General features: G+C 36.4%; 1 protein-coding gene across 12 annotated transcripts in view; it reads left to right on the top strand.

Moving 5' to 3' along the window:
- Positions 1-27,397, top strand: part of tcf4 (transcription factor 4) — a 208,523-nt gene that overhangs the window by 29,557 nt on the left and 151,569 nt on the right. For all 12 annotated transcript variants that reach the window (XM_006626580.3, XM_015362240.2, XM_015362269.2 and 9 more), the window contains one exon: positions 26,667-26,728. In XM_006626580.3, the coding sequence (XP_006626643.2) occupies positions 26,667-26,728 (62 nt within the window). The remainder of the gene's footprint in view (positions 1-26,666; positions 26,729-27,397) is intronic.

Genomic DNA, 27,397 nt, shown 5'->3' with positions numbered 1-27,397 from the left:
AATTTGTGTTGTTGTTTATGTCTAAAGATCCCATGACGGAGACAAGGATTTAAATATTTCAAATCTCTACACACATTGATCAGAAGTGTAGGAATGATCAGGGATTTCTGCAGAGAAGGGACATCTGCACTATGTTAAGAAAGGGAACCCTTTTTATTTCACGTAGCAGCACCATTACAATGTCCACAAAAGGTGTGCAAAGGTGTGCAATTATAGCACTTATCAAGTTTACTTTTAATTTATCAAGCAGCAGCATATAATTTGATCACAAAAGGGATTTCACCTCATAGAAATAAATTAATCAGGTTGACACCTTGGCTTGTGTGCACAAAAATGAAACCGCAAGAAAAGCAATAAGAATGTATGTTAAGTGATTTTCTCTTTTCCCTGCTGAAATATGGAATTAACAGTCCAAAAAAGTATGACTTAATCCAGTTATTTTTTTTTTTTGTGCCTCCTGAATTATGGATATATTGACTGGGTCACCTCACTTCTCTGATGCAAATTCAAGAGTACTGCGCATACTGTACTTTCCTCCAAAACGTACACTTGTCTGAGCCAGCCGCTGTTTTTTACACTGTATGGTGAAAATGAGCAAGACCTGGAGGAGTGCCGGGACTCTGACAACACTGCCCATTCACAGGCTGCTCTGGACAGGGCCCTTTCACTCCACTAGAAATTTGGAGACAAATGTCCTCACAGAGTTTGCCAGGCCTTTCTTTTTTACTTTTATATTGTTGGTTAGTTCTCCTAAAAAGAATTAAGTGCTGCGAAAACACTTACAAATACACGTGGGCATGTTCCTTATGCTTGATCCTCACAGCATAGTGGAGGGAGAAAGATGAGGAAAAGCCACCTGCTGTAATGTCGGCCTAAACAGAGATGTTTTGGAATTTAGTAAGAACATTATTTGGTCTTTTACATGTTTTTTTGGCGCACATGTTACATATTTAGTTGCAGCTTTGTTACCCATGAAGTTCCCCTTTATGTTCAACACTTCCCCCACATGTTACTATGCAATATTTCGTGGTTAAACTCTGATCATAGCACCACTGTCACTTAAACAGCAGAATAGCAGTTGACGGAAATGAAAGACTAAAACTCTTTTGAATTTACAGTCTAAATCGCATAAAACCATCGTGTATTTCTTTTAGCAGTATATGGGGCTCAGCAAATCAACCTCTGCCATTGTAAAATTGGAGCTCCACTTTTGTATTTCAGCTAAATTAGAAGCAACTTGAATTATATGAAGAAAGGAAAATGATTTTCTTTAAAATTTTAAAGGGGCACTACAGGCTTGTAGAAAACAGCATTTTGTCGAACTAAGACTTGAACCAGCAACTATCCCGGTCACACAGCTCATAGACCTATGTAATTTAAAGGCTGTTTTTTACTGAATATGTTTTGATTAGCTGGGAGTCTAGCAACTGAAGCAACTTTCTTCATCCCCTGAAATGCACTTTGTCCATCACCATGGAAGCTAGACCTTTGAAGGTGTCCAGAAAAGCATTGAATCACGACTTCTGTCACAACACAACTCTTGTCTCAGTGCTGACTCTCATAACGATCTAGTATAAATAGCGAATTTTCTTCTTTGTTCTTGGAAGTGGACTGTGAAGTGAGGAACATTTCTGAACATTAAGGAGTCAATGGATCTTAAATGATAAAGGGGTGTCATTACAGAATAATGCTATTGAAGGTCTGGATTTTCTTTTGTGTGTGTGGTTTCAAGCTACAGCTATAGAACGTCCTGTTTAACTTTTCTTGTTTCCCTTTCTGAGGTCTCTTTGGAGATCCTGCTGTTGTCAAATTCACAAAAAACATTTAATGATCAAGAGTTCATTATATCTGATACTTGAGCCATCAGTAGGATGGCATTTAAGTTTTCTTTCCTTGATATTCGACAGATTATGACAGTGTAATATGACACCTCATTTGCAATGAATTAGGATAAAAGGAATGAGATACTGAGTTGATTTTTTACTTAGACGCATCTTCACGTCTTGGCCTAGTTTTTCTTTCCAGAAAATGTAATTTTCACTTTGTTTGAAAAAAGATCGAATCTGTTAGTATTAAAAACTAATTTGCCAGCAGACACCTTTAGAGCCCTTAAATGTGAGTTGAGTGGTTCGTTACTACACTTCGAGCATTGACAGTTTGACTTGTATGTCTGCAAAAAAGTGGTGCAAATTGTGGCAAACTGTAAAAAGCTTTGATTAAATATAGTCCCCTGTGCAATATTCCCTGACATCACCTTTTGGCATCTTTGTTCTTACATGTGAACGTTACCTGTTACAATTTCTCTTTTTTTAGCTGCTGCAGAATATCCATTTTAATGTTTTAATGAAACTCAAGGTTCGGCTTTACACCATGAATGATTTTTTCTTTCTGTGGGCAGTTGAGATGAGCTGTGTAAGTTGTGTTGAAGTCCAGTAAAACTGCTTTAGAAATTGCGTTTGCCAAAAAGGGGGATGAAGAATCCGCTTGAATGCTTTTAACTCCTCCCCAGCACGTTTCTTTAAATTAGGAACTAAATAAGTGAGAACTGAGCTTTATCTATCACTAGAAAAGCGTGTAATATAAAACACAGCCTTATTAAGTTATTATATAGGAATCCTGTTCCCATGATTCATTAACCTCTTTTAAAGCAAAAAATCCCATGATTAGCATAACCCTTTTTTAAAGTTTGGGCTGGACAGATCAGGTCACAAGGTCACTTATATTCCAGATGTAATCTGTTGTGAAGATTTCATTGTTGATGTTATTTTCTGTTTATTAAGCATTTAATGTATCCTGCACAGAACACAGTTATGCACTGGAGTGAATGGGCACTAGCATCTTTCCATATCAGGATGTCACCAAGGGGCTGTACGGGGGCACAGTGGTTATTTCAGTGGTTCTCTCTGAACTCTGAGGCCCTGGGTTCGGTTCCTGGGGTTCTGTGTGGAGTTTGTCTGTTCTCCTCATGTTCGTGTCGGTTTCTGCTAGGTGCTCCGGTTTCCTCTCATAGTCCAAAGACATAGTGGTAGGTTAATAGGCTTCTGGAGAAATTGTCCCTGTATGAATAAAAATGTTATACTGTTAGTTTATTAGATTGGAAGAGAGCAAATGTCCTGGTACATAGTGGAGTTCAAGATTTCCCTCCATGATCTAGGCTCCATGATGCATAAATATATACAGTAACAACCCAAAAAGTCATATTTCTGTCATATTACACAACATGAGTATTTTTTCAAATGGAGTATTTTACCTGTTCAACATCTTAAGGGTAGGAATTGGGAATTGGGTGGAAATCTGGGAATGACGAACATGTCGCATGTTCTGACCATGCGACATGGTTACAGTTACTGTTTACATGTAGTTTGGCAAATTCAAGTTGCTTTTTTTGTGGTTTGTTCTCAGAATCCGTATAAGCTGGTCATGAATGTCGCATTTGTGCAGAAGAATTTGAATGGTAGGTCTTGACACTTTGTATCCTGAAAATGGCAGTCCGTGTTTGAGATCTCCAATGGTTGTGCTCTGGGAATAATGGTTGCCTCCTAAGCCATTTGTCTCACAGATCACGGTGGCAAGATACATCCTCATCCTGCCAGGGATGCTACTATAACACTAGCCTTCAATTTCCTAAAAGCAGACACCAAAGGTATAAGTGGTGGATTCAGTTTTCTGGGGTTACTTTCTATCGTCATTCCCCACGTAGCCAACCTTGAGTAGGTCAATGACCATTTGATAGCATTAATCATTGTTGTGTAAGACGCTGTATCCAGTGTGTTTCTGTGTATGTATTTCTGTGGAAATGTTTGGAGGAATCTACACATTTCGTCTAAACGTTTGTGGAGTGTTTGTGTGTTGGTTCAATATTGTTCCTTTCCCGAAGTTTCATGGAAGCAAAGTGTAAGGAAAGGATGTGTATAAGATGCACCCCAGTTTGAAGATGTTTGCCTGCAAAGTTAACTTGCCTCCTAGGTGTAAATTACTAAATCAGTGCTCATGAATATGAGTGTTTCTGGCAGAACTGAAGTGGGGATAAAGTTTCTTATTGTTTCTTTGTGTTGCCCATTAAGAAAGACACACAGGATGAAGATTTTCTTTATACTTTATACTCAACTGGACCAAAAAGAGAAAACCCATCTGCATTTATTTGAAAATATGCCATTTCCGTGCATTTGAAAATCAAACAAGCCCGCTTCTAAAAGAAAAAGAAAGCAAAACTGCATTCTTAAATACAACAGGCTTCCACATGCTTAGCACGCTTAGTGGATTTGTTAGGAAGCTTTCATATAGGAAGCAAGGGTCTTCTGTAAACATTGTATGTTTTGTGCTCAGGTTTCTGCTGTATCTTGTTTAGTTTTCATTGTTAATTTCAAGTGTCTGCTCACAGTGGAGAAATGCAATTCAGTGTGGTACTTCAGTGGTGCCACTACTTGATTTCACCTGGATGACACCTTTTAATTGTTGTCAGTTTGCTTCATGTAGTCAACCCTTTTGTAAATCTATAACAAATTACAATCTGTATCATTCTGAAAATATACTAGCTGAAATATTAATCAATTTTTGATCCTGCAGTGAAAATGCTTCAATTTCATTTTCAAATTATCCATTGTGTTGTGAGAAATGATCAGGCTAAATGAGTATGAGAATATAAAAGAGAAATTTGAGCAATTTTAGCCTGCAGGCACTGTTTTTCAAAATAAGGAGAATTACTGTATAAATTTACACATTTGGATGTGGTATTCGTACATTATGAAATGATCCTTGTCAGTCTATTTTAAGCTGCTTTTTTGTGTTAAAAACAAAAACAAAAAAAAGTCTGATTTTCCAGATTCTATATAGGCAACAAGCATAACAGTTTTGCTGACCAAATTTGTGATGCTGCTAATTAGTTGTATGTGATCAACCATATAATTTGCATAACTTCTTCATCTGTTAATCAGTCAAAAATGTTTAACTCTTCTGTGTCCTTTTTGATTAGATGCTATCAAGCTGGTCTGTACTTTGAATTTTAAAACACACAGGGTTTTTAGGATCCTTTCTGAAGGTTACATTTATCTGTATAAATCATCAGAGAGTAAGAAAAGGTAGAGATTCTCTAAAAGCCTCCTTTTTTGCTATCATGGTATTTTTTCCTTTCGTTACTTTAATTGGCAGAGCGAAGGTTAACATTGAATATTTCAATTTAGTGCACTTCTACAAAGATCTGCTCAGATGTACTTGCCTATGAAAGTGTTGATCTTTCATAGTTGGCCTATGAAAGTGACTTCGCTATTAGCATTTGTTCTTCCTCATTGATACATTTATGATTCTGAAATTTTAAGACCATTCTTGTCATATACATTTGACAAAGCCCACATATTGTGCAGCATTGTGTTGGCAGTTGTTGAGTTAGGGTGGAAATCTGGTTTGTCAGATTGAGAATCGTTGTGCTCCATCACTGCTTGCGTCCTTGATGGCCTTCTGAGCTCTCTTGCCATGGCTGGTTCAGGGTTCTCTGCTGTCTTCAGAGAAATTGCTAGGTGCCAACAATCTTTTACCACCCCTGAGGTTGAGATTGTCCTTCATGTAGTGTATTCCAGTCCCAGAGAAGCTGCAGATCAATGCCAGTCTTAAAGTGTTTATACACATCATTCCTGATATTAATTATACACTCACGTTTACGTACAAATACATACAGAGGCTATGGGGTCTTGAATATGGGACAAATTGTTCATCCATCCATTCTCTAATCCACTTATCCTGTACAGGGTTGCTGGGGGAACTGGAACCTTAAATTGTTGACTCAGCAATTTAAAATCCAGTATAGGCTTAAGTTCAGCATCTTGTTGGAGCCATTTCTCTGATGGGATCTTGAGAAGCCTTCAGGTAGCTAACCAGTAGGTTGGTTACCTGTCCAGGTTCTTTCCAAACATGAACTGAAACAAGGGTTATTATTTTTTTATGTTTTATTTATTCACATATGATGTAGAAATATGGAATACAGTCAACATATTTGCAGAAGAAATAAAATTGTACACCAATGAAAGTAAAGTATTATTATTATGACGTATTATGTAAATACATAATAAATGAGACACAGTAGCTAGAGAACGTTTTTGGGCCTGCAGTACATCATCCTCTACCAGTAAATACGAAGTATGAGCTATGAAACTAGATGTTTGACTTTCAACATCTGTCTTTTGTTTGTTGGCTTTTATAGTTCGGGCTTCATCCACTTGATTGTCCTCGCCTGTCAGTCAGGGCATTGCTGTTTGTGTGCACAGTACAGGAGGGAATCCCTCCATGTGGCTCTCTCCAAACAATCCCACCCAAGCACTTTACAGAAGCTGTAAATGTCCCTGTCACAGACTGTAATTGGTTTACGATATAAATGCTCAGAGAGCAGTTTCGTTGGTTGTAGCTTGATGAACTGCATTGATAAGGGGGCCCTTTTCAGAAGGCAAAAGATAAGCTGAAGTCATGCTGGCTCTGTTCTTTTCACCACAAGTGCTGTCCAACAATAACAAACGGCCATGTGATATGGGACTGGTGGTTATCTTAGAAGGGCTGTTGAAAACGGGTCTTTTCTTCTATTCAGACTCAATTAAAGATTGATCCATTTCAGCGCCCTCTCTGCTTACACCCTGTGTTGTGGAGTTACCGTGTGGCTTTTAAATAGAGAAAGTGTAACACCTGTTGGCATTAATTTTTCCCGGGGAGTCTACAGCTCAAAGAATAAAAGAGAAGAATTAATTATTTATGCTCAACAGGAATTCCCTGGCCAGGAATTATGTTTATTTAAGAGTTGCAAACAAATGGCCCCCAAAGCTAACAAAGCCCCATGTATGGCTTTCACCTGTCCCTTTAAAAATAAAACAAGTCGCACACTTCAAAACTCCAGCAATATCGTGATTAATAAAATTGCTTTAATAGTTTTACTGCTCTGTCATTCCAAACAAGGATCCCATTTTCAGCCTGTAATTACCAATTTGTTTTACATACTGTCCCTTGAGATACAGTATTACTGGTAAGATGAATAGTTTAACGAAAATCATTTGTAAAAATTAACCTATTTCTGAATAATGTGTTTTCTGCCTTTTATTTGTATTAAGCAGACCTTCGTTAATGTTCATACTTCTAGTGAGTGTATTGTTAATTTGTATTCAGTAAACAATTGCATTTCAGGGCCAGAATATACAAGTAGACGTGAAGATGAGCTGTTGTGAGTAAGAGGTTTTCACGTTGTTTTTTATTAATTACTCTTTTGGGCAGAGTGCCGGCATGGCACACCAGAGTGAAATGGGTAGAGGCAAATGTGAAAGGTTTTTTAAATGGGGGAGTGTCAGGGCGAACCGGCAGAGGGACAGAGACAAAACACACCTCTCCTGTCTCGACATCAACAGGATGGCGCTAGTCCCAGGAAATGACACCATCGCAGTGTGGAGGAAGGAACTTCATAAACATCTCATATAAAGAGTGTATTGACTAGGTAAAGGAAATGAGGCATGTCCTGCTTCTATTGTGCTCTTTTTACTGTGCAGAGAACTGCCTCTGGTGCCCAATTCCTCCACCATTTTCTTTTTTTTATTTTATTGTTGCTGTTCTGTAAGGCAGCGATTGGGGATAAAATGATCGTAGCATATACTTCTTAACCATGTGCACTAGGATTGCTGAGGGGCACTAGCAAAGAGCCACCGATCGATTTAGTGCCCTATCTGCATATGAAGACATCATTTTGGTGCATAGCCTAGTTTAAAGGAAGAACTTCACGTAAGCTTGATGGGTCGAATGGAACTCTACATATAAGCCTCATCCCAGGTGTCATTTTTTACATGGTATTGGCTCTGTTAGATGCTAAAACTATTCCATCGAGTTGTTAGGCTTTGTACCTGTGCAGCATGTTCTGAGTGTATCGCCCATTAAATGCGTGAATGAGCAATTTCAGTGCATTTTCCTTTTGCAACTCTCACTCATTCCTTGTGGACAACGCCCATCGTTTAATGCGTCACTCTCAAAAGATTTATTTTAGTGTGCTGGAAACAGAGCAATAAAACAAGGTTTAGTTGGATTAAACGTAGTTTCTACTGTATAAATGTGCTGTATATTGACTAAGTGTTCGTTAGCCGCAAACAGTATATTCACGTTAAGCTGAATATTCAAATTGCAAAAGCATTCATCGCATTTGAATTTGCTTAGTAACATTTATGCCTTCACTGCAATGACAGCTTTGCCCTATTACAGGGAAAAAATTGGATTAGGAGAGGTGAAAGTATCTCTAAATGGTAAAAGACATTTGTTTAGCTGTTTTTTTATGACACTTTTAGTATTACAAGGGTGTAGGTGTAGGCAGTCTTTAGATTAGAAATGTATATGTTTCTCCCATAGCAACCATACTGTGCATGATCAAATACACAAATTGTTAAATGGATAATAACGTTATACTAAGCATTAAAGATTTCTTGACTCATCATAAGATTGGGTAACAAATGAGAGCATTGTGTGTTTAATGTTTTCACTACATGTTTGCAATTTCATCCTATAAGGGCATTTTTCTTATTTTAATATGCTTAACTATTTTAAGTCTAAAATGATTACAAAATAATGTCTTTTTATTGTACATTTTTTTGGTATACTGTTGAATGTTTTGAGATTCATTCAGTATTTGAAAAGCCCTCAGTCTACGCAGTTTAGTGTCACCAGTAAAGAGGGTCTCATCCAGCCGTTTTCATGAAAGAAGCTAAGATATTGGCTAGGCAGCTTGTTCCAGATCCTCATAACCCTGCATGGAAAAAGTGCTACCTCCTTTCAGTTTCTAATATGCATTAGTAACACAGTTTTGCTGTTCATTCTGAAATATCCAATTTTGAATTGTTGAATCCAGTCCCATCAAATTAGTCCGTTTAGCCTGTCCGTGTAGGGCATTCCTTTGAGCCTGGGAATGTATCAGTGTGCGGGTCTCTGGACTGAACCGTAATACATTTTTTGTAAAGTGATGAACATGATTGCAGTCAATATTCTAGATGAAGTCTTACTAGTGCATTACAAAATTTTAACATCTCTTGATTCAAATTCTTCTCTTTGAACTGAATAGCCTAACATTTTGCTATTTTTATTTTTTGTTTTTTGGGCATTTTGTATTGCTTTCTCGCCTTGTCTGGAAGAATGAAAAGAATGTGTTAACTTGTTTTGCAAATAGCTTCTTCAAGGTGTGTCTCTCACATCTTAAGAACATAAGAAACATTACAGATGAGGGGGCATTTGGCCTATTTAGTCAATGTTAAGCCTTGTATACATGTTTTTGCTATTTGTAGTAATGCCATCAAATTAATGTTTGAGATATATTACATGGTAATGCCCTGTAAAACATAGCCTTTAGAAAATGATCTTGGTTAAAAAGAAATAGGGATTAAAAGCAAAACTAAATTTGAATAGAATAAAATTCTGGAATCACCTGTCAATGAGCACAAGAAAGGTTACAAAGAGATAATTTTGTCCATGTGGTCGTGAGATAGTTATTAGCTTATTGATTATCCATCCTTTTCCTGAAGAAAGCTAAAGTGGCTGGTTAGCTTGTTACATGCTCCAACAACCCTTTGGATAAAGAAGTGCCTCCTATTCTCAGTTTTAAGTGAAGTGATTTTGAGTCCTGCACATTACAGGCTTTTACGATCTTCTATGTCGTCTTTCCTAGCACAAGGCTTGTAGCGGTTATTATGATTCCAAACTAGAGATAACTAAAAAATAGTTCCACTAGTTGATAATTACTAAATGCAGTTCATGTATGATTGAATTACTGTTTAATTCATGCCTTTGAGTTGTGTGAAATATTTAGAGGTGAAAAGTCCTGAAATGTTATAGTTTATAAACATAAAAGATATTATATGAACTTCTAAGTGAACTATGATTGCCATGTTAATATGTATATTCCATGTATTGGAAAATGTTCTAATAAATTTAGCTTGAACTAATTGGTGGACCATTAAATGCACTTGATGCATGTTTAATTTGGCAGTTGTGCTAGGTGTTTTGCAGTTGAGAAAATGGTTTGAGTTTTTATGTTGGCAGGTATGGTGACTGTGAAAAAAGTATCATTAGCTAATTGTGCTTTAGTAATTGATAGAAGCTGTAACATACTGCAAAAGCTGACTCTCTCCAATGTAGTAAAAGGTAGAGAAAACAAAATATTTTCACAGAAGGAGCTTTGAATAAAAGCCCAGTGAAAAGGCAAGATTGGCATAGATCCTCATAATTCACAATTGGTCTTTTAGAAGAATGAGTTAGTTCTTGGGCTGATTCAAGCTTCGGGTTCTTTTTACCCAGCTGAAAAACAGCTGGACTAGGTGAAATAATTTATGTCCTAAGGGACAATTTAAGGAATAACTTAAACGGCTTATAGAAACATCCCAGCTATGCAGAGTGGAAAGGAGGTGAGACAGACTACAAATCTCAGAATTTTGATTTAGCTAATGGAAAAAAAAAATGTTGACAGAAGTTTATTCTGGGAATTTCTGGGATATTCAGTTTTTAACAAACTTTTTTTTTCAGAAAAAAGAAAAACTTCTGTTCAGGGTAGCAGGTTAGCTCATGTTTGCATTTTTGCAGTGAGTTTGGCTGTTGCTCATTTCCTTCATCTTGATGGTCCGGTCCCCGTGCCTTATCAGTCAGTGTATACAAAATTACAGGAGGAGGGCAAAAAATGTTGGGTGGCACGTTTTGAACTGACGCAGTGATGGGAAATATTCTGTCATATTAGTGTGGCTGAGATTTAAAGGCACTCTTTTCTCAGCACTCATCACAACTAATACTGCTAAGTAATCATACAACAAAGGTTTAGACCAACCACACAGCAGGATTGCATGTTTCATCAGTGTTGCTTAAACCATGCAGCTGTCTTTTATATTTTTGTGTATTTTTTAATCTGAGCTGTACTCCATTTTGAAAGCCCTGATCTTGTTGTAGACTTTTGTGAAATTGGTTCACGGGTACTTAAAAATGGTCTTTTAATGCTCATCTTGAAACATTTATGTTAGATATTTAAACAGAAGTGATGACATGCACTTCAGTACCAGATTAAGAAATTATGTGAAAGTGGAGTGAATGGTTACACTTGAAGAAAAACTGCAGTCAATATCATTTGTTTCTACTTATAAGTACAGATTTCTTACAGTTTGATTAGTACTAATCTTGGACTGCTTAATTGTAATTTTGGTATTCTCTAGGACTAGGACAAAGCAGTGTCGGTGAATACAACACAGAGCTGCATCACTAATTTGGATGGTTAGTTATTTTAGTCGCACACCTGTTATAAAGTGCAGTCTTTAGATAATTTTATTAATAACTATTTAAAATATTTCAGTATGTTTCAAAATATTGTCAAAAATTGTAAAAATATTTTTTTAAAAGGTATGTAGTTCTGTCCAACATATAGGAATTTTGAAAATGATGCTTTGATTAATGTGCATTCAAGCTTCCTAAAATAGATTTATATTTAATTGTAAATCTGTGAATAATTTTTACCAGGGGACAGGAGGCATTCTTCAAATTAATCATATTTATGATAAGGATAAATGATCTTTTCTCAACAATTAAAGCTTTAAGGTCTCATATAACCCCTATGGGCTTATATAAAATATCAAGTAATAGGTTTATTCCATGATGGAAAAAAAGAAGAAAGAAAACACAGTGTTTCAGCCATGGAGCCTTCTTCAGATTATATAAAATATGTCTGCTTGCTAATGGGGATGTCCATTTGTTTTAATATTACTATTTTGTAAGTTAAAATAACATTCTAGAGTTCAATGTGTAATGATTAATAATTACAAAAAAACCTTCATGTAAATTGCCTTTTCATTTCAACTTGCTTAAGCTGCAGTGTTCTATTTGGCCAGTATACTTGATTTCCAGTGTGGAACAACACGGCTCAGAGTGCTCTTTTCCCTCTGTTACTGTACACTGGTTTTTAAAGAAACAATACACGGCTTATCTGCTGTCCCAATACAAACTCATTCCACAAATATGCAGAATTATTTCTTCCTTCTTATTGCTTATCAAGTTTACAACTTCAAAGCACAAGGTAAAATGTCAGACAGAATATATCACTGATTTTCTTTTTAAAGTATATCAGTCAGTGTCAAACATTTTACAGCAGGAGAACTTGGGAAACATTAGTATTGTTTAAAAGGAAAAAAAACAATGGATACTCACTCCTGTATTATACAGTTTTTTCTCCAACATTAAAATGAGTAATTTTCATTTTAGGCCTGTCATGTCTGGTGCTATGAAACACCTATGTAAAATGCATAAATGAGGTTAAATAATGTTCTTCCAAGTATTTAGATACATTTTGATTCAGTTAATCCTGAATTGGTGAGTGGGGCATATTATCCAATATTTAAGTTTATCTAACTTATTGGAAAACAATTTCTGTGTCGTCTAGCAGTAAATTCATTAATTACAAGTTGATATAGAGTTTACATGACATGAAAGAGTAAGATACACCATATCATACATGTGTTGGTGTTACAGTTTTTGGGGTTTAATTATATCGGACATCAGTTAAATACTGGAAATTTTGTATATGAACTCGCCAGGGGAGATTTTGGGCAAGAAACTGCACTGATGCCTGTGGATAAAAAAAACAAAACTATTTTGCTAGGAAGTGTGGCAACACAAATTCTTAGTAGATGTAATAGAAAATTAATGAATATGAATTGCATTGCCTGTCACAAATAGTTCTGTGGTTACTTACAAGAACTCAGACATGAACAGAGTGCGATTGGAGTCAGTTTGGGGGTATAAGGTGACATTTACCACTATTTTGAAGTTCTTTAAATTTTACAAACTGTGGTGGTATTTTGGTTCTTTTGTTTCCAGTTCAAATAGTCATAAAACTTCAACGGAGGATTTTTAAAATGTTCTGTATATAGATATAATGAAGGTTTCTGGAGTGAAACTGTGCATGGAGAAAACACTCTTTGTTTTTAATGAATGCATATTTTGTTTAGAGAAATGTAAACCAGTCAAAGCTTGACTTTTAAAATATAGCAGCCCCTGTCACATGTTTTTATCTGTGATGGCTATTCTGAAAGTAAAAGCTTGGTTTATTTAAATTAATAGTGTGAGTTATTTGATTTGACAGAAGTTTTTAAGAGGTCTTCAGCAAACAGCGAGTAAAATACTTCTGAATTTGAAAATCTTAACAGTCTACACAGAGTTCAACATTTATATTCATATTTTTCTTTTTGATATCACTGCCTGATGTTGAATTGAAAGAAATTTTACTATATTTGATATGTGCGATTTGCTCATTGAAACAATGGCTTTTTAATCATTCCACGTGTGTTAGCTGTGGTCTTGTCACATCATTTTAGCAGTCATGACTAACTCATGGTAGTTTCTGAACCATTTTTCCTACTGTGCTTTGCAGCACGTCATAGTAACCGGGGGGTTTTGCTTCTGTATTTTGATGTAAAAGATCACAGAGAACGTTATGTGTTACTTTAGCTGGGAAATGATTTTACCTCGTTTTGATTTTGTAAAGTTGTTCATGCAGTTAATGGAGGTGGAAAGGGTTGGGTAGCATAAAGGTTTCAGTTCTTCTTTTGCTGATACAGTACTCTGTACTAAATGGCTGATTTTATATGAATGTAAAGGGGGACTCTGTTAAACCATAGTGGCATACCTTGTACAGTTTTTCACTCTGAACCCTGGACTTCAGTAAAAAGATGACGAGGTGTTGTGAAGCCCTGGCCACTCTCCTGGGCAGAGATGAGGTACAGGGGCTTCCAGAATAAGTGGTGACTGTCAGTGCATTCATTGGTAACCAACTTCTGTATCCTAGAACCTCCTGTAACCCAGTCTTTCGCAAGCTATTAATATGGAAAAAAGGTTTTTCTTTTCTTTTTTTTTTCTTTTTTGGACCTATCTGGGGACAGCCCTCAGATCCCACCCTCAGCACTATACGTTTTCCTTTTTGATTAAGAGAAGCGGGGTTTGTCCGGCATAAATCTCTCCCCACTCCTCTGACAGGGGATGGTGTGGTGTCAAAGCAAGCGGGGTGAAACCTAAAGCAGGCTTCCGGATTCCAGCTGTTCCTCTTTGCAGAGGTTTCTCCTGCCCGGCTTCTCCGAAAGGAGCCAGCTCAGGTTTAATTTGTACCATGCTTCCCTGATTTATTATATCACTGCTCTGAGATTCCACCTCTTTACTTTAGATTTGTTTTAGAGGCCCCCACTGTGTGCTCAGCTAACTAGGGGGTGTTTTTAAAAGTCGTGCTGCTGCTCGAAACATCTTGATTTACTATATCTTCACGAGCAGAATTCCCACATCTATAGTTGTGATACGATTGCAGACTTCTTTCTTTCTTTAAAGCCATATATGGGATTGAACAGCTTAGGTTTTATTGCCTTATAAATGTACTGCTTTCAAAAAAAAAAGAGAAAACAAGTCTTTTGTTATTATTTGTTGAAATACCGTGTCATTGGTCCTGAAGTGTCTGACTGGTATCTCCTGACCTAGACAAGTTTACAGTGCTAGCATAAAACCCACAGGGGAACCGCAAAGCTGAATTTAAAACACAAAGGTTTTTTTCCAGTTTTTCTCCATTTGCCGGATGAAAATAACAGATTTTGTGAATGTTACTTAGAAATGGAAATTTCACATGAATGGCTTATTGATCAGTCCTTGTTAAGGAGGTGTCTTTTGCAAAGTGTGAGCTCATCACCAGAGAAACATGTTAAAGAGTTAAACCTGTGATTACAGACTGTAAGACTTCCAGATTGGTTTAAAAGCTGGTTTTAAATCCTCTAGTTTGTATGTATTTTCCATTGTGGAGATAAAAGGTTCCTTTGGTTGAATTAATCTTTTTCATGAATTTGCAAGAAAGGGATAAGAACATACATTGTTTTATCAGAGTCAATGGTTTTCATTACTGGCAGTTGATTACTGATTAAGAGCTTCTTATTTTTTAAACACTTGATCACTTTCACAGTCACTGATATACAATGAAGTTTAATTCTACCATTTCATCCAAGTGAACCAGAAACATTTTGTCTGCGTTTTTTTCACTGTATTGCTGACAGGTACACCAGTCTGCATTTCTGATCACCTTCTTTCTTTTCTCCTCAAATAAAGATTTTTTTGTGTGTCATAATAATTTCGGGGCATTTCCAGACAGGGAGTAGAATCTTGCAAGCCACATTCCAAAGCTTTGGTGCACATGCTTTCTGTTTAATAAAGCACCTGTGTCTCGGAATGGGTCAGTGGTGCATTTAGTCCTCAGGCAGATACACAAGTTATTTATAGCCATGAAAGAAACACTTTTCCATATAATTAATAATACCATGATGTTATGGTAGTGGTGGTGGTAATGTGCTGGCACACCGAAATGTAAAATAAATGAAAACACCTGGCGCTCAGTCTTTTTGATCGGATCTGTTTTCTGGCCTGCTTTTCATCATGTTGTCAGTGCCGAGGCACTGCAGAAATGTTGTGTTTTGATGTTAAAATGTGTTTAAATTAATAACCATTTCTTTTATTAGGAACTGGCATCTTCTATTAGGGTGGGGTTATTAGTGCATGGTTGAAATCTCCTGATGTCCCACACACAACATTTAGGGGAAAAAAATGTACAATTACATATTTAAATTCATATGTAACTCTCTAACTACTGGTTGCAGATTGCTTTCAGCATGTTTTTGTTCATGACCGTGGCCCTTTCATTCAATAAGCTGAACGTCTGTTTTCTTACATAGTAAATTAACATCAGGTTTTGTTTCTTTTAAAATCTGAATGAACAACATTGCAATATCATTTGGAAGATGAATTTTGAATGTATACAAAAAAGATTTTTATGGGTAACACATGTTATGGCATATTTCTATATTTTCATTGAAAAAACAAATATTTCCTGTATTTTCTGCATTAAAACTGAAACTGTGCCACATAGAAGTCTGTTTTCAGGTATCTAGCCTGCAGTGTAGCCAGTTTTGGAAGTTTTTTTTCCTGTTTTTGTAAAATAATTGGGTTATTTTGCATATCATGCTGGGCGATTGTGGTAACATTTGAGTAACAAATTGAGGTGGTGATGCACTTGTGTATCCTCTTGACTTAAAATAATCACATTTGCATGCTGTTTGTTTTAAGGTAGGTGGTTTGTAAAGTGTAAGAGCTTGCGATGCACAATCGTACCAATGGCTATACAAACCTTTCCGTGCAACGTGCCATAAGAGATAGGTCTGTTCATGTCATTAAACAGGTCAAGGACATTGCAGGCCACAATAGTTGTATTTTACATGTAGTTCTTTATAATTTGTGATTTTGGAAGGGATGTGTGAGCATAGGAGCATTTTAATGTCAGGCTGTGCTTTGCTGCTGCACATGCACATTCAAAAATGCGTGCAGTGAAGATTGTGTTTTTTGTTCCCCAATCACGGCTGCATCAAACAAGCTTGAACTTTTTTTTTTTCCAGCTTTGAGAATTATTTAGGTAAACCAGAGGTGACAGCTCTGGGAACTGATTAGTTTGAAATTATGATAAGCAATCTCTGCTACACAGATTTGTAATTGATTAGCCTTTGGCCCTTCATTCAGCTGGGAAGTGATCAGTGATAACTGCTGCTCAGGATACAATTTGTGTTGCAGTTCTGGTAAATCTTGTACCGTTTTCCTATGCTAATCCAGGCAATTTGCTCCCTGCAGGTTGCAATGCACTCAGCAGTGATACTGCAGTTATTTGAAATCAGGTGGTAGATTTATTCATTCCTGATTAACCCTTTTCCCCCTGTATTCTCAGCTCCTAACCTTGCGGGATTTGCAAACCCGTAATGATCACTGTTCTCTTACATGTTGATTTGTCTGTGAGTGCAGCCACAGTAGTGCACCACCATGCCTACTGAGCTCAAGTCTTTTCCAAAGGGCTGTTAAGCAGCTGCAGACATCTGGCATTCCTAGAGCAGGGGGAAGCTTTCTTTCCTTGCTTGTGCACCTGTTAATAACAGTGAGTAGGTTTGTTGAAAGCAAGGGGTTTGCAGATATGCATTTGATGAACTTGGAGAAGAGCGTTTGGAAAATATACCTTAAAAATGACTTGAGGATTTTACATTACATTAAGGAATTACATTGATTTTGTAGCTGCTTGCATTACTTTCCGTTTTGTGCATTCTTTGTTTATCGCAGGTATAATATAGTACTTTTTTTTTTCCTTTGTAATTTACATGTATCAGAAGCTGCAAATTGTAAATTGTCGGCTCCCCGTTTGTATTTACAAACCCCTTGCTATTTTGCATTGGAGCAGTTTAGCTCATTTTGTGACACTTAAGGCGTAACTTCTGTGTGTCCCCTTTTGTATCATGGCCCAGAATTCCCTTTTGTCCAGTGAAAGAACAAAAAGAGGATTCTTTCTTTCCTGTTCACAATACTGTCTTGTTTGGTCTTATAACATTACATTTTTCAGTACCTATCTCTGGAGAGAAGAACCACCAGCTACTGTATTATTGCTTACCCAAGTGGGAGCCCAATGCAGTTTTGCTGGATTGCACAGGAAGGGGTCAAGAGCCCTGACTGGCCAGGATTTACATTTGAATTTTCAGAGTTTTTGTCATTTGTGCACCTTAAGTTTTTCCAGTAGAGGCTCAGTGACTTAATGATAAATACAGCTCAATGTTTTATTGTATGATAAACCTATCTGGGAACTTAAAAAGTCAATATTTCTCACAAACCAAATCTGTTCTTAATTTTTTTAGGCCATTGACTTTTCATTTACTGCTTCATTTCAGAAAGCAAAAGTTAAAGAAGGAAAGAGAGAGAATTTTTACTCTTGTGTGTTGTAACTAGCAGATGAAAGTACATGGTTATAGCACTTCACTGAGGTCTGCTTTGAGACAATGGTAGTGCACAAGAGAGCTGGCTTGGACTGGAAGAGTGTGGATTATCATATGCTGACAAAAAATGTCATTGTTTTAGTTTTAGAAGAAACTTTTAAAACTAAATCTGGAAGCAAACATTTCACTATTTGTCCACATCATTGTCAGTGTTGACGATAATCGATATGGAAATGTTTGTGGACTATCGCGGTGCATATCAAGATTTTATGATGCGAGGGCTAAAATCTTGGATGATTGAGAGAGAATTTTATCCATTGTTAAAAATTCATTTGAAAATCTTTTATTTAAATGGAATAAAAGTTTTAAATCTTCAATTTGATTTGAATTAAAATGTCACCAATTGCACCCCCCCCCCCTCCAAATTTTGACCAGGGGAGGCAAGTGCGATGCTGTTCACTGAACTGTTTTTCATTTTTAAGAACACAAAAAACAAACTTAAGATCTGGTAAACAGGAGGAAGCTGGGTTATATGCTTTACATTTTTCCATTGAGCGTAACATATAAAATGTCATAAACACAATTGGAAGAACATTAGTTGATTTGGTGGTTTAGCCTTGTATTTTAATGTATGATCTGTAATATATAATAACGTCAATGAATGTCGTGTTTAGGGCTCATGGTTCTAAAAACCACTGAGTGCATCTTGAAGACGCTGTGGTTTTCTCCTTAGTTGCTGTATCCATGGATGAATATGCCAGCAATTTTTCTCTTGTCAGAATAAAATGTCACTAGCAGTTCATTGTCAAAGCAACCATTCCTCTTTTAATCCATGCAGGTAAAGAAGAATTCTGTGGTAATGGGCCTAGCAGTTCTGTGCTTTGTATGTTGGCAGGGTGGGAGTGTTGAGAGGTAGAGAACTGTATTAAATGCAGACTACGCACATAACATAAAACATGGTGGTAGTGAAAAGCCTTTTCCTCTGAGATTTAATGTCGGTGAGACATGAAAAATCCCATAACATTACTCTCCCATTCTCCACAATAACTAAATACTAAATGGATTAATTCAGTTTCCTTTTTTTAAGAAAAAAAAACATTAGGCAAAAACTTAAATGTTTCATGTGATTTTTTTCCTAGTTACAGAAAACTTGTAGTGCCTGAATTCCTAAAGTTGCAACAGACAGGTGTGTCCGAGTACTGTCGGTATTGTGCACCTGGGTCTCCATAATAGGACCCCTCTTGTTTGCACAACCCATACTATACACAGGTGTAAAGTAGTCTGCATAGCCCACAATTTGTTCCCATGTAATCCCTTGTTTTTAATCTCAGGCATGAAAAACAACTCCGTGCAATTTATATGCAGTTTTGCATTCTTAAGTGAGAAATGCATATCGCAAGGCTTTATCTATCAATGACTTTAGGCGTGGAAGTAAAAACTCCTTAATAAGCAAGAATCTCACCTCATAAAGAAAAAAAAACCTTGGTAATATATTTGTATTGTTCTATGTTAGGGAAATTAGAAGATTGTGTTTGTATGTTAAGTTCAATAACATTTGACTGGTAACTCCCCAGATCACTCAGTGTAAACTTTTTTCCCCCACTACACAGGCAGGGTTGTTTGGGATTAAAAAACCTTTTTCAGTTTTATTAGTCAGTTACTTCAGTAACTATAGCAACAGCACTGGAGAAGGAGAGCCATTAACTCCCAGCCTCACCTCACACAGGAAGCCACACGGCAATTCTTAACATCTTCACTTCTGAGTCCATCCTCGTGAACAGATGATCATTTCATCTCCTGGCTTATCTTTCCTCACACGTTTAAGAGGTGTGGGCCCAGGTTTTCAAACAAGAATGAATTTGCACAGCTGACCCTCTTGTGTCAAGAGGGTAAAAGGGTTATACTTCATTTGCCACTGGTTAGAAATTGATGTTCAAAAGAGAAGAAAAATAAAGGACCTTTAGAGGCCACATATTGAATGTAGAGGCCTAAAACTACTATGAAATCTGCATGACCCTTGTCTTTCTTTGTTCTGCTTGAATGCTATCTTTTTTTGCAGGGACGTTGTAAGGAAGCTTGTGAGATTAAGCTGATTTAATTCTGCAGAGTTAGGCCTGACAGATAATTAAGACGTGTATAATTTTCATTTCCCATTTGCACTGGCAGGGCAATATTTCATGTGGCATTTGTGCTTATTTGTTCCTCTGAGGTGCTGACACAAATGGAATTGTCATCTTCTGCCCATCATGTTGAAATGAACCAATAAGCATTTTTCCAAGAATATCTTATTTATATCACTGTCCCACAGAACCTCATAAATCTCGGCTGTACCTTGTGTATGCCAGTGGTGTCCACGTATGTCATTGTCTTAATGGAAGCAGTTTGCAAAAGGTCCCCTTGCTGTTCTGGTGCTGATTCCTTACAGAGTCCTAGAAAATCAACAGTTGCAGTGGTCCTCCAAGACTGTGAGTGGTCTGCCAATCGTATCTGCAGTTAATTTCGATTCCATGTGAAGCAGGTCTTTGACCTGTATTCCTTTTAAAACGCTTCACTGGTGTCCAGTGTAGTCTGCTTAAATGTGAAGCGATTTCTTTTTTTTTTTTCCATGGACATTTGAATAACATTTAAAAAAGGACAGAAGCTGTCTAACTGATGTTTCAAGCAAATGTATATATCATCCATAAGATATGCATTGTTTGAAACTAATAGGTACAAATTATTCAGCAAAGAAGTAATTGCATATTTTGTGCCGAAAGTGCCTTATGCAGGCTTTATTACGAGCATTAGTGGGGGACAAAAGTCTTCACTTAATTATTTTCTACACGTAAACTTGTGTACCCACTTAAAACTAGTCAATATGAAAACCCAATTTTGAACATTTATTTAATTGTGGTGAATAATTTGGATAACACTGATGAAACACTAGTGGGATTACCCATCTTTAGCAGCGCTGAGGTGTCTGATCATGATTTTGTTTCATATATAGTTAAATATGAGTATTTGGCATGACACATCATACCCTTAGCCTGATACTGCTCTGGCAGATTTCTGTTACAGAGTATCTGCTACTGCATGAATCAGGTTACACACTGGGCCATGCACTTACATGAGAATTAGCCCCAAAGTGCCTTCTGTAATTTGACAAAACCTATGAACAGAGTGTGCACGTGCCATTATGTATAGATTTTTAATTGATTGAATTGCAAATGGAGATTGTTACTTAGAGTAAATATGAGACATCTGAGGCTTTTACTTGCCCACAAAATGACAACTATTTGGGTTGTGTTCTGATGCATTCTAAAATTAGCCTTTTTCTATGTATAGAAAGAATATGTATACTGTAAATATAAAAATGTGTATAACACACAGGGCAAATTAATACACACACTCTGTGTATGTTAATTTAACATGACTTTCATTCTTACATGCAAATGTGATGCCATAAATTGTATTAGGAATAATGTGATGTCCAAAAGCATAAGAAAAGTTCCAGAAAAAGCCAAACAACCTTTTCTTTGTGGTCAGAAAAAATATATTAACCTGCTCTTTTGGTGAGGAAAGCTTAGATGTTGGCTTTTACTTTCCTGGATCTGTATTGCAATGATATGTTTATTTTAATAGATCACCGAGCAAAGTTATGTAGTGTGTTGTAAAATTTGAGTTTTTTTAAATAAAAATCTAATAACTGGTTTCTTAAAGATGCACTCTATTGCCATGGCTACCTTTCTATAAACTATTTGCTTCCTTTATTATTGAAAGACTCTTCTGAATCACAGCAGCAAGAAACCCAACAAACTGCAATTAGCAGTTGGCTTCCTTTCTGTGTGTCATGAACATGAAGTGAGTTGTCCAGTCAGATGTACAGTGTATTCAAGTACTGCCAAAAAGAAGGAGTGAGAGTATTTTCAGTTTTTAATATGGATGTAATTTACATATCAGTTATGAGTTATACAGTCTTTCAGGAATCTTTTTATCTACACAGTTGCAGCATTACTCTTTATCTCTTATTCATTAATTGGTTTAACTTTAATATACAATAAAACAATTACACAAAAGCACTTTCTGATAGCTGCTCAGTAATAGATACTGTATATTCAGGCATGTTTCATAAAATACAGAGCAGTTACAGTTTTGTGATCAGCATTTTATTTCTTTCATTACATGTAGTTCCTCTTTAAATATGCAAATTGGGGACAGTGGGGCTTCTAAAAGGAGTATGATAGCGTGATTCATTGTTTCCTTATGGAAAAGGAAGATGTCGCAAAATAACTAGCCGTTTTCACTTCAGGTTTTATTCTTCTTTCACATTCAGTTTAAAAAACTTGGTATGAAATGTTTATACTGTGAAAATATATGTATATATTGTATTGTATAAGTTATTGAAGTACAGGTAAAGGTATTATCTTTCAGAAGCATGAAATGTTTTAAACACAGAGATTTTATTTAATCATTTAATATTGTAAAATAGAGCATTTTCTGCATTTTCATGGTCATGACCAAAACTGTGAAATCTTTGTGAAAGTCCTTTTAAGTGAACATTTAATACAGTTAATACATCCTGTAATTTTTGTAACTATGCTTTTTAAAAAAGTATTCTCTAAATGTATTCTGTAACCTCCGTATTTTTGACATTTGAAATCGAAGAGTGTGTCTTAGTTTTGCCGACATTTTTGCCTGCATTCCCTGTGTTTTGGTTGATGTCTGCAAAATAGTGTTTGAGCATGTCTACTTGGAAGGAGCCATATTGAGTTTAGCAATTCTTCAGGGCTGTCAAGAAACTCAAATTATTTGGGAAATAATAACCCTAACCCATGATTTTTCTGGATCAGGGCTGTCCAGTCCTGGAGGGCCTCTGTGTTTCTAGGTCACCTTAAAGCAGCAACACATGAAAAGCTAGGAAAAGTAGTTAAATTGGCCCAGTTAAGCCAATAATGAGCTCATTAAGGATATTAAGATTTAAATTGGAACTCAAACCTGCCCTTAATGTATAAGTAGTGGGCTTCCCTTCTCTGGATAAGCCTTTGACTTTCACTCCCATCTTAAGTTTAAATTGTACTTCAGGTTCACAGCATTTCCTTTACTTGTATCATGAATGTTGTGTTCAGATACTAGTGAAATCTGGGTCTGTGGGGTTGTAATCTAGAGAGTTTCTCTAGATGAGAGCGTTTTCTACATCATTCTAATTTCACTGCAGGCACTAAAATTGACGGATTCATATGAACATCCAAATGGGGGAGTTCTGCACTATAATGTTTGTGTGTGGGACCCAGACATTTTGCTGAGACAAACATTTTGTCATCAACTATAACAGTAATGACTGAAATTCTAAGATGTCACCTCAGAATTAGTAGTATAACCTGTAACATTTTCCTTGCGAAAAAGAGCACTTTGGTTTGAGCGTTTTTTCTTATCTCCCACATTAATTGAAAGCCTTTTTCTGAAGGATGGCATAGCATGTAAGAGCAGGTGGGATTAATGAGTGCCTTGCTTAATTAGAGAGTCGAGGTCTGGGGCTCAGAACAGTGGGGCACTGAGCGCAGACAGGTGCTCTTTTTAGTTGACCTGTAACAAAGGTTTTACTGTATAGAAACTGTCGCTGCTGGCATGAGAAAGGATTTATTATTATCATCATCATTAAATAAGAATAACGGGGTACTCTGTGTGCTACAAGCAGATTATAAAAACATGAAATTAGTAGCAATGCCAAGGATTTGAGGCCGAAGGGATAGCATTTAGATTAATAACAAGCCTCTCTGCAGCTCTGATGGAAAGGCAGTTAAACACTTCTGAGCACTTGCCGTTATTTAGCTGACTAGAAAGCTGATGGATTCCCGGGCGTTTATACTGTGATGTGCAAAGAAGAAAAAAAAAGTATTACAACAGAGAGAATGCCATGTTCAGACAGGCCTTGGGGATGGCTGGCTGCGAGTACTGAGTTTATCTTTCAGCCTCCCCCTACGCTGCCCTGAAAAAAAATATATATATAAATAGGTACGGGCCTGTTTTCCTATAACAAGCACGATAACTGTATTAATAAGTTTCTGTTTTATGTCAACCTGGTTTAATTTCATCACTGTGAAAGAAATGGTCTTGTCTGTCAGCGTAACTTTATTAGCTTGTGATTGATGCAGTGCAGAGTTTCATGCTGTTTGTGATAGGCGCGTTACAGAACAGTACGGAACCCAAGGGCTTAATTCAGTCTCTATGGGCGGTAGTTAACACTCCGTGCACATAAGCAAACCCAATATTGCTCATGTAATAGAGTATTTAATTTGCTGAATATGTATTTGGAATTATTAGCATTGCATTTATGAATATGGATAGCAAAAAGAGGAATTAGTGAAGTCAAGAATAGTGAAAATTGGATGAAAATATTTATCCAAGATCTACAACCCATGAACTATGAAATCTTGTCTTTTTGCTTTGCCGGTCCAGCATGTGGGTTGGCAACAAGACTTTATGCGACTTTGTTTTAATCTTAATGTTCCTACAAAAGTTCATTGGTCTGGAGCAGGGCCCAAAGGCGTAAATACAGTAGCTTTTCTCTGATAGCCATGTATGTGCCTCTGAAAACCCAGCTCTTTGTCTTGATAATACCTTAATATTTTAATATTTTCTACAGAACTGAACTGAAATGTGTCACCTCACTTTGCTTTTGTGATGTGGACTAACCAGTTGGCTCTGACCTCTGACTGAAGGTTTACAGTAAAATGCTAAAAGTCAGAACGGAAAAGTGAATTATCACTTCGTAGGCTCTAAATCTACATTCCTCCTGTTAGTTTTTCTATAATGATTGTTTATCCGTCTTACACCTATACCAGTGTATGACAGGGAGGCCTGTATTTTTAAGCATGTTCTTTAGAAGATGGTTTATTGATAAACTAAACAAAAGAATATATTGAAGGGAAGTTCTTGTTTGTCAGCTCCTTGCCAAATTAAACAGCTGTGGGGTTGATGTGAAACAGCATTGAAAATGTTGACATGCATCAAACCCATGAAATACTGCAGTGTATTAATGTGCTTACACTGTAAATGCACAACCTAATATATTGCTTTAGGGCAGTAATGCAGGATTTGTCTTCTTTAAAAATCCAAGTAAAGTAATAACGGAATATGTTTTGTAAGTACAAATATGTGACCAACATCTGCATTTAATATACAGTACCGTATTTATTCTTTATATTTATACTTTATATGTTTATTTTACACCTGTCTACACACCATCACTCTAGATTACAGGGGGCATTTAGTGGTCCTAATCCTCTGATGTGGGTTTATTGAAACTCCCATTATAGGTGAAGTGTATATTTTTAATGACAGTGATGGATACATGATACAAGGATACATGATGGCAAATCTCCTTTTCATGAAGCCAGCAGGATATATTTAAATCCAATGTTTTATTTAAGAGAAAAGAATATTGTTTTGGGGGGATTCAGTGACTTGCAACACACTTTATCTTTTCAATCCCAAACTACGTGCCTTATGCAGAAATCTAAATCGGTGCCTGGACACTTATTTTCGTTTTCTTAGAGCATGAGGTCAGTCCGAGCATCTCTCAAGACAACCCTGAAGATGTGTATTACGAATAAGCCCACATAAGTAGCTCCTCTGTTTGATTAATGGAAATCTGAATACAAAATATTGATTTACTCGATATTCCAAAGACACCAGCAGTGTAATTCTGAAGTTTAAGGACTGCTACACAGACTGATAAAGTAATATTTTGAAATAGCTGCTATGGGATTTAAGTGGTACAGTATATTACTGTTTTCATTTGAAAGGGGCTAGGTTATAGTACAAATCATAGTTCAGAAATCCTCTTGTCAGTAGGCAGTAGGGGTATTTGTCTCGTGTGAGTTCAGTCCTGTTATTTACGTCTGCATTATCTATTCACAAATGCATTATTTACATTAATTATTATTATATATTTATGTGCACTTTTTTAAAGAACTGGCTGCAGACCCTGTCAGTACCACTAGTTGAAGGAGGTTGACTCAAGTTGGAGTGCAAAAAACCTTTAGCATTCTGAACAAACCAATACTCCTTTAAGAAGTTTGTTTTGTGCAGTTCTTGATACTTTGCAGCCAGTACTTCAATGGAAGCATACTGTCCAAGAAGACAGGGCATTACTTTAGCAGGTGAACAAGCATTTTCTCATCATCTAGTTTTGTGTTGTGAAGAGATGCATGCCCTGATTAAGAGGCAGGAGCGCACCGCTTGGTTCTAATTGGTAAGCAGTTTGTAATAGAGTTGATCAGTCCACTTGTGCGCGCTATACATGTTCAATGCAGTAGATTAAATAGAAAATTAGTGTAATTCTCTTTTTGTAAACCAGCTTTAAAGAGATTTTTTTCTACTGGTATCATTTGTAAAATAAAAAATTGAAATTAACATGCAAGTATGTGTGTATGTGTTAATAAACATGGAGGTGTGGCTGAAAAGCTGAGAGGGTCTGTAGTACTTGAATTGAAAGTTGATTTAAAGAAAAGTGATGCGTTTTATTTTTTATTAAATTTGTATTACTCTTTTTCATATTATGGTGACTGTGAATGCTTAATTGCTGCATTGCATGCCCTGGACATTTAATTGATAGTAAATAATTAAATGGGTATTTGTAAATAGCATTTAATAATAAAGATATTACTTATTATTATTGTTGGTTGAGCAGAAACTGATTTTTCTGAAATGGGACATAAGGGGTGGAACAATAAAGACAGAGTAATAAAAAAAACTAACAAATCTTGCAGATACTGAACTTTCAAGAAATTTGGAAAAGTTCATTATTTGAAAATAATGATGTAGAATATTGTGGGAACACACTGGAGTCTGAGGAGTATGTTTCGATCTGACAGATCTTTTTATATTTGCTAGGCCTTGAAGAGAGAGCAGGCTCTGGTTCATGGGGAAACGGAACTCGTCCCAGCCCATCAAAGGTGAGACAAAACAACTAATTCAATCTTATAGATAAACCTAAAGATAAACCTTATAACCATATATATACATTTAATAGTAATACTGTTATACTTAATTTTTGATAGTCTCACAAGTTTCAAGTGTACTCTTAGTACTGCATTCCAGCCTCTGAAACTTAATGATGAAATAAAAAAGTCTCGGTTGGTTAAGCAAGAAACTCTAAGAATATTGTGTGCAATTTTGTTCGCCCTGTTATAATCTTGATAAAAGAAGGCTACAAGGAGACCTGATCCGAATATTTGAAATTCTCAAAGCCATTGACAAAGTCAACCATGTCATCGTCTTCAGAGAAACCAGAGAAACGCAAACCAGAGAGCAAAAGTACAAAACCTAGAGCCATGTGGAAGTGCACTTAAAACTGAGAACAAAAGGCATGGTTTTAGATAAAGTGTTGTTGGAATTCGAAACATACCACATTTGTAACGTTTCACAAGTTCTGGTGTTCTTAAAAAGCAGAAGAAATAGCCCTGAATTCTACCTGTTCCCTTAAATTAAAAGGTTGTAAAGCATCACTGAAAGCTAGTAAGAAATGATTGCAATTAAGCCATGTTGCATAGCACATGTCTGGTCTGCTATTTATTTTGAAAATTATACTCCTGCATGACATGGAAAATGACCCCTGTTTCACA

The sequence above is a fragment of the Lepisosteus oculatus genome, chromosome 3 (genome assembly GCF_040954835.1).
Source record: "Lepisosteus oculatus isolate fLepOcu1 chromosome 3, fLepOcu1.hap2, whole genome shotgun sequence".
Lineage (NCBI taxonomy): Eukaryota > Metazoa > Chordata > Actinopteri > Semionotiformes > Lepisosteidae > Lepisosteus > Lepisosteus oculatus.
Note: the sequence above shows the minus strand (reverse complement) of the source record. Positions and strands in the feature narration are given on the sequence as shown.